Genomic DNA, 7,576 nt, shown 5'->3' with positions numbered 1-7,576 from the left:
ACAATTACTAAGGAAATTAAGAAGCACATGCACACAGTTTCTGCATAATAACATAAGGTAAATTCTTCAAAACCTAACATGTTAAGGTGCAAGAAGAACTTACACTGTAAATTTTTAAATCTGAATCTTCAACACGTCGAAAGAAGACAATTATTTACAGATAGGTTAAAGAAATTACCAACTTAAGTAACAATTCTAATAAAAATGGATTATTTACATGCAGATTTATGAGATGTATGCTTTAATCAGATCTGAATAATTGCACACCAATCCTGTCTCGGACATGTAATCTTACCGTTGTTTTTCTCAGCTATTTCTTTGAGAGCCTACCACACAATGACATGACAACAAGACTTATCTAGTTGAAAAAATATTGGGCAATTTACAATCCGAGTCACGGAACTTAACATCAACATTCATGTAAGTCACAAATCTTTAATTCAATTATACTTCTATTAGGAATAAATTAGATCAGTCGTGCTAACTTTAAGTAGATTTAATGAAAAAAATGGACTTAGAAAGCATACATGCATGACTTAAAAGGAAAAGAAACAGTTATGTTAAAAAAAGGTATAAAACCAAAATAGCCTCCCAACATTTATCAAAATGGTGATTTTGTCCCCTATTGTTTTTTTTTTTTGAGCATTTTGGCCCCCAACATTTCATTATGGGCCAAAAAGAACCCTCCATAGATGGAAACCATTAGTTAACAAATTGTTAAGACTCCAAAATAAGGGCTTTTTACACTAAAATGAAACGTTGGGGGGTACAAAATGCTCTAAAATAAATGAATAAGGGTCAAAGTGATAATTTAGTCAAACATTAGGGGTCTTTTTTCCCTAAAATGAGACATGGGGAGCCAAAATGACCATTACGTTAAATACCGGGGGATAATTTTAATATTATACCTAAAAATCTATATTTGCTCCCCTAAATATTTTAGACACTATCATTATGAAACATAAAAAATAACCCACTTTCTGCATGTTGAGACATGTAATACCACAAACATCGGGTCAGTGACTATATTAAAAGGATTTAAAATTTGGAGGATTAAATTGAATAAATGGTAAAATATAATAAATGATTTAGGAAATTGTGCTTAAGACCAATGAGTAAGAATGAAAGGGCATTTTGGTCCTTTGAAGGGAAAGGAATTTAATATTTATTATTATTAAGGATATTTAATAAGGGAAATAAGGGGATAAGTCAAAGTGCTTCTCTTCTTCTTCCCCGTAGTCCCGTGCCCTCCATAGCCTAGCTAAGGATTCTTCAAAGTTGGTTTTGTTTTAGTTTATGGGTTTGTTTTGAAACCTTAAGTGATATAGAGACTTAAGAAAAGTTCAATGATGATTAAAACTAAGTGATTAGTGAATTATTTGAGATTTAAGAAAATGAGTTTTTGAGTGATATGATGAAATACGAGTTTTTATTGAGGTTTACAAGTAAATTTGACTTGTCAAAGAAGTAAATGAGAGATTAGAAGCCTTGGATGTGATTAAAAACATATATGAAAAAGTAGTGTGATTCTTGGGTTAAAGTGTTCTTTAGAGATTTTAGATGTTATAGGAAGAATAAAGGAGGAAAGTTAGTTGGGTTAAGTGATGATGAGTTTAATGGTATAGTTGGTGATAAAAGTAAGAGATTTAAATGAAATTTGGGTAAAAATTGAAATGAAAAATAAACAATTGTTGTACGGGTATCGATACTATGGATTCTAGAACGCAAAAATGGTATCTATACTGAAAGAAGTATTGGGACCATAGGAGGGGTACCGATACTATTCAATCAGACACTTGAAGTTAGGATGAGTTTTAATAAAATTCGAAATTTAACAGTACCTTTGAGTATTAGTACTCTAGATAAATGTTAGTGAGTATATTAACATCATATTTGTATGTGTGACTATGGATGCTTGTGTAGATCAAAATCAAGCTCCCGAGTCAAGAAAATAGAAAGGCAATGATAAAGTAGCAGAGTAGTCGGACTACATCGGTGCATAATAGAGAGACAAATCAGGTGAGTGAAATTATTATGTACATTGAGAGTTATAATTTCATGTTGGTTAATGTATATGTTGCATTTTTATGTATCGACACTATGTGTGCAACCCAAGGAATTCATAATAAGTTTATGAACGACCGTATCGGCAAAAGTGCGTAACCTATGGAATTCATAATAAGTTTATGAACGATCATATCGGCACTATGTGTGCAACCCACCCACGAAATTCATAATAACTTTATGAATGACCGTATCGACACAAAGTGTGCAACACAAAGAATTCATAATAAGTTTATGAACGACTGTATCGACACTAAGTGTGCAACCCACGTAATTCATAATAAATTTATTGACGACCGTTTCGACACTAAGTGTGCAACTCACAGAATTCATAATAAGTTTGAGAGATGTAAATTAAGCATACAATATTATTTTTTTATTACTTTTTATTTATCTTTTTAGTTTTGTTTCCACCATACCAAGCAAAAGCCGTAATGTCTGGTATAGTGGAAAAGATGCGAGGATTGGATTAGGGAAGTGTAAAAGTGGAAAGAAAATCAATTTTAATAAAAGCTAAGTAGGAAAGAAGAGGGAGAGGAGAGAAAATAAAATTATAAATTATAAATCACTACAAATTGGAAAGAAAATATGAACATCAGTTAAGGATGTTCACTTTCATTTCGATTCCTTGATAGGGGATTTAAAACTAGCAGATCAACATGTCAATCTGAATAAGAGGTATCTTCCTTCTTCTAGGTGGAGTCCTCCTCCGGAAGGGTTCTTAAAAGTAAATGTAGATGGTGCAATGGTCAAAGGTTGGGATAAGGGTGGAATAGGTGGCTTGATTAGGGATGGCAGTGGGTTGGTGCTTGGGTCATTTTCAGAGAAGGTAGGGGGAGGTCCTCCCTTACTCGCAGAGCTTTTGGCGATCAATAGAGGGTTGATTCTTATTGAGGAAGTTGAAGTTGATTTCTTTTCAAATCAGAGGATCATTTTGGAATCGGATTCTTCCAATGCTCTAAAGTGGATTATTAATCCGAACCTTAGTACTACTTTGTTTCAATCCTTGGTAAGGGATATAGCTTCTACTGTGGAGAGGAAGGGTATTATCACAAGGCTCATCTCGAGAGCAACAAATTGGGAAGCGGATGAATTAGCTAAAGCTGGTATAGGCTGATTTTTAGGTTTGTGTAATGGTTAAGGTGTTATGCCTTGGTTGTTCTTATTTAGGGAGTATTAGGGTGTGTTATATTTTCAGATTTATGGTTTTCTGTTTTGTAAGAAGTTGTTAGCTGTTGAGGTGTGGAGGTGTATTATTGTTCTAATTAATAAAAGTTAGAGGCACTCTTTTCCTCCTTCCAATGTCCTTCATGTTATGTTTGTAAAATGTAGGATAAGGGGGTTTTAATGAGGCCTTATTTTATCAAAAAAAAAAAAAAAACAAAACAAATGGGTGGCATGAGTCAAGAGTGTATTTACAAATTTATCCATCATTTTTATAAAAATATTATTTATTTTATCTAAACTAAAAAAAGGTATAATGGCAAAACAATATATTATTTTTTAATTTTCTTTCCTCTCCTTTTTCAATCGTATCAAGCAACAGACGAAAAGAAAAGTACTTCTTTTTTTGTTCAATTTTCCATCTTTCCTGCCAAAGATGCCATGGAAAGAAAGCATAGCAACAGAACAAAATTAGGCAAAAACATTTATGTTTTAAAATAATACAACTTTAGCTGAATTATCTAAATACTTGAAACATTGGTGTCAAAAACAAGATTGTTTGTCTATCACTAATGTTCCACATGAACAAGGTCATCAATGATGTAAATTGAGTAATTGATCTCATTGTTTTCTCTTGTGTCGACTTCCTATAGTCTAATCCTTATCGTCATCAGGAAATCATTCCACTAAGCATGACAAGTAAATTAACTAACTTGAACCAGTAGTCAATTTAAAGGAGGGATCAAATTTATCTTATACTTTGCACATTCAGTGTGGCTTCTAACAACCAATGTTGCCATGACTCGTTGTAATTCTTTCATATGAGTTGCTCCCCATGGGGATAGGTACTTACGAGCATATGAAATAGAACGCATGTTGTTTTCAGCTCGTACCAACTCAACAAATTCCTGAAACTCAAATTTGCTCTGTCATAAAAATAAACAAAAATTATTGAAGCTGAGAATTTTCTACTTAAAATCTGAAATCACATTCTAAGTAAAGTTGAATGCCGACAATTTTTTTTTTACATCAAAAACTAAAAAACATATATTTTTAATGAATGCGGTTAAGAGAGAAATTTAATTTCGATGGTGATAATCCAAAATGAAAGCTCGGTTATACTAGGCTCTCAGTTAATGGTAGAGGTTAAATCATCATGACAACTAAGGAGACACGGTGAATGATTGCATACCTTGGATTTCTTCAACCTTGATTTGTTATCCGCACACCAGGCAAGGGCAGGACCCGCCTCTTGATTTCTAAGGCCATCAATAACCTTCTTAGCTTCTTGGAAAACATCAATATCGACAAGTTCCTGGAACATAAACATACATTTAATTCAGGGTATATATGAAATGAAATAAGCATGTAAATTACCTGTATATTGCTGCTTTATGCCAGCTTCGTTGCAGTGTCATAATATGACATACGCGACATGTAATGAACAAGGATCCGCTTCAGCCGCACATTGCTCTATTCAAAAACGTTTTCAGCATCCACGGATTCTTAGTGATCAAGAGGAGCCCGACACCTCTGCGCTTGCAGGTTCTCCATTCGATTCCCCTCTTCCAACTGAATGAAAAAAAAAATCAAGCACCACCAACTGATAAAAGGGGCTACACATCACTTTGGATGATAAATCATTCACTTAAAATCTCTTAAATACTGAAACATGGAACAAATATCCACTCACACATAAAGCCAAACAGTGAAAAAATCGGCTTAAAAATTAAAATTAGTAATAACGCAAATCGAGTGATCTTTATCCAAACTGATTTCATACAAATTTAGCATTTATGCAATTAGACTTAATTTATCTCCCAAATTCAATATAATAATATTTAAAGATCCTATTTTCTGATAATTTCAAATTTCCATAAAAATTGACGAGTTCCATTTTTATCATTGGTTTTATTCCACATATTAATATAATCAGACATTCGGATTCAAGTAAAATTGTCAAAGTTTCATCTTCAATACAAGTTAATTCTTTTAAATAATATCAATTATTCTCTTTCTTGTTATACAAATACACCTATTCTAACTCATATCGGGAACAAAGCAATTTTACCAAAATTGTCTATCTCTAATACCTTCAAAATTTGAAAAGATTACATTTTTTCCTAATTTCAAGATAATCACATTCGATTGACTTAACAATAAGTAAAAATAATTAAAGAGAATAATAAAAAGTTATCTTCTCTTACCTTGCGTTTGATGCCTTGCAAACGGGAAACAAGGGAAGTGAGACTCAAAATGGCGTATCGTTGGAGATTTCGTCGGATTCAGCCACGTCAGTGACGCTTGAGATGTCGGAAGAGACCTCTTTCTCGAAGGTCCGGTGATTGGATTGGATCGTTTTCTTGAAATGTTCGAAAGGAACACGCAAGAATTGATGTTCCAATTTCAAGGATTCCGTCAGATGGTTGAGCTTCTAGGACGTAGCCGGGTGAGACGCGACGGTGATAGAAGTTGGCTTCGTGGAGGCGGTCTCGGGGGTTGTTGCGGCGATCGAACTGCTTCCGTTTGGAAGTGGATCGATTTCCATTTGGAAAATAAAGAAAGATTTCTTGGTTGAGGTCGACAGAAGAATGGAGAAGATAAATGAATGAATTATTAAGAGAACGAAAAGAAAGGGACGAATTATTTAGTAGTCCCGTTCACGCAAAGTGACAAAACGGCAGCGTTTCAGTTGTGGTAATGGAAGTTGATTTAGGGACTGTTTATTTGGCTCTGAATCGAATTATTCAGCGCTAAATGTTGAACCGTTCAGTATTCAGTGTGTTTGTTTTCAACTCTGAATGATTCAATGCTCACTGATTCAGTAAAACAGTGTTGAATGATTCAGCAACAAAGTATATTCTGAATGATTTAGAGCCATTATCAAATAATATGTCATATTTAGAGTTAATTCATACAGAGCTTTTGAATCATTCAGTATTTGAATTATTCAGCGCTTAATCATTCTAAAGTAAACAAACAGTCCCTTAATTTGTGGTTTTGGCCGAACGTATTTATGTGATATTTCCATTTTTTCTTAAAATGGATAATAAACAAATAAATACCTAAAGTATTTCATTTTTTTCATTTAAGTACCTATGGTATTGTTTGGTCAAACTAAATTCCTAAAGTTATCTTTTTTTTATCAAAGTAGGTACCTAAAGTATTTTTTTTGTTAAAATTAATACCAAAAGTTTTTAATTTTTTTCATTTCAGTACCCAAAGTGTTTTATAATTAATGTCACATATCAAATTTTTTTAAAACTTAGATGAAAAAAATTAAATAGTTTAAGTATAATAGAATGTATGGATGTATACGGATAGTTAGTTAAGAGGTAGTTAGAGTTAATTGTTTATGCTTATAAATATTAGTGTAAAAGATCGATTTTGGATAATAATATACTTTTGTTTCCTACAACATTTTGATATGATATCAGAGCATACGAATCGTCGAATTAAGGGGATTTAAATCAATTCGACGACCCAAGTAGTGAATATTACAATCACCCAAATGAGAACCCTTCGCTTGTTCTAACCTCTGCCTTGTTGACTGTGAGCAATTACCAAATTGGGCGAGATCGATGCGTATGTCTTTAATCTCCAAGAACAAGCTACACTTTGTTGATTGTTCGATCAAATCATCGAAAGAGGACGATCCTAGGATATGGCATGGTTAAAATATTATAATCTTGTTCTTTCTTAGTTGTAGCGAACCCTAAGCCCAGAGATTGGGCAAAGCATGATGTGGATCGATTATGCGTACGATATTTGGGCAAATCTCTTTAACAGATATTCTCAATGGGATTTGATGAGGATTTCAGACTTGCAGTAAGATTTATTTTCTTTGCAACAAGGTACACTCACTGTAACTTCTTACTATACGCAATTGAAGATTGTGTGGGATGAGATGTGCAATTTGAGACCTTTAAATGTGTATGATTATTCTGCTAAAGAGTTTATGAAACAAGGTTTCATTCTTAAGTTCTTGAAATGCTTGAATGAAAATTTTTCTGTTTAGAAATCACAAATTTTAATGATGAAACACATGCATACTATCAATGAAATATTTGCTAGAACTGTTCAGTATGTGATGTCTCTTAATGTTCATGTTTCTGCAAATGAATCTAATATTCTGTTTGCTGGAAGATTTGTGCACAATAATAAGAATGCACAATTAGATGATTCTGGAAAAGGGTATAATTCAAAAAAAGTCTTTTAGTACTGGTAAAAAATCCACTTGCACATACTATGAGATTTATGGACATTCTATAGACAAGTGTTATCATAAAAATTGGTTTCCACCTGGTTATAAGAACTCTAACCGAGGATAAACTAGTAGAGCAAGTCA

The 7,576-nt window shown here is 33.1% G+C and overlaps 1 protein-coding gene and 1 pseudogene across 1 annotated transcript; one reads left to right on the top strand and one right to left on the bottom strand.

Annotated features, from left to right (window-relative positions):
• Positions 1-2,498: 2,498 nt before the first annotated feature.
• On the top strand, positions 2,499-3,181 carry LOC120175003. Its single transcript, XM_039181712.1, has 2 exons — positions 2,499-2,505; positions 2,700-3,181. Exons 1-2 carry the CDS (start codon positions 2,499-2,501, stop codon positions 3,179-3,181), a joined length of 489 nt encoding a protein of 162 aa, XP_039037643.1.
• Positions 3,182-3,640: 459 nt separating this feature from the next.
• Positions 3,641-5,815, bottom strand: LOC120174994 (annotated as a pseudogene).
• Between the last annotated feature and the right edge of the window lie 1,761 nt (positions 5,816-7,576).

Source organism: Hibiscus syriacus, unplaced genomic scaffold, assembly GCF_006381635.1.
Source record: "Hibiscus syriacus cultivar Baekdansim isolate YM2019G1 unplaced genomic scaffold, ASM638163v2 tig00112153_pilon, whole genome shotgun sequence".
NCBI lineage: Eukaryota > Viridiplantae > Streptophyta > Magnoliopsida > Malvales > Malvaceae > Hibiscus > Hibiscus syriacus.
The sequence above is the reverse complement of the archived record's forward strand: the minus strand, read 5'-3'. Positions and strand labels throughout refer to the sequence as shown.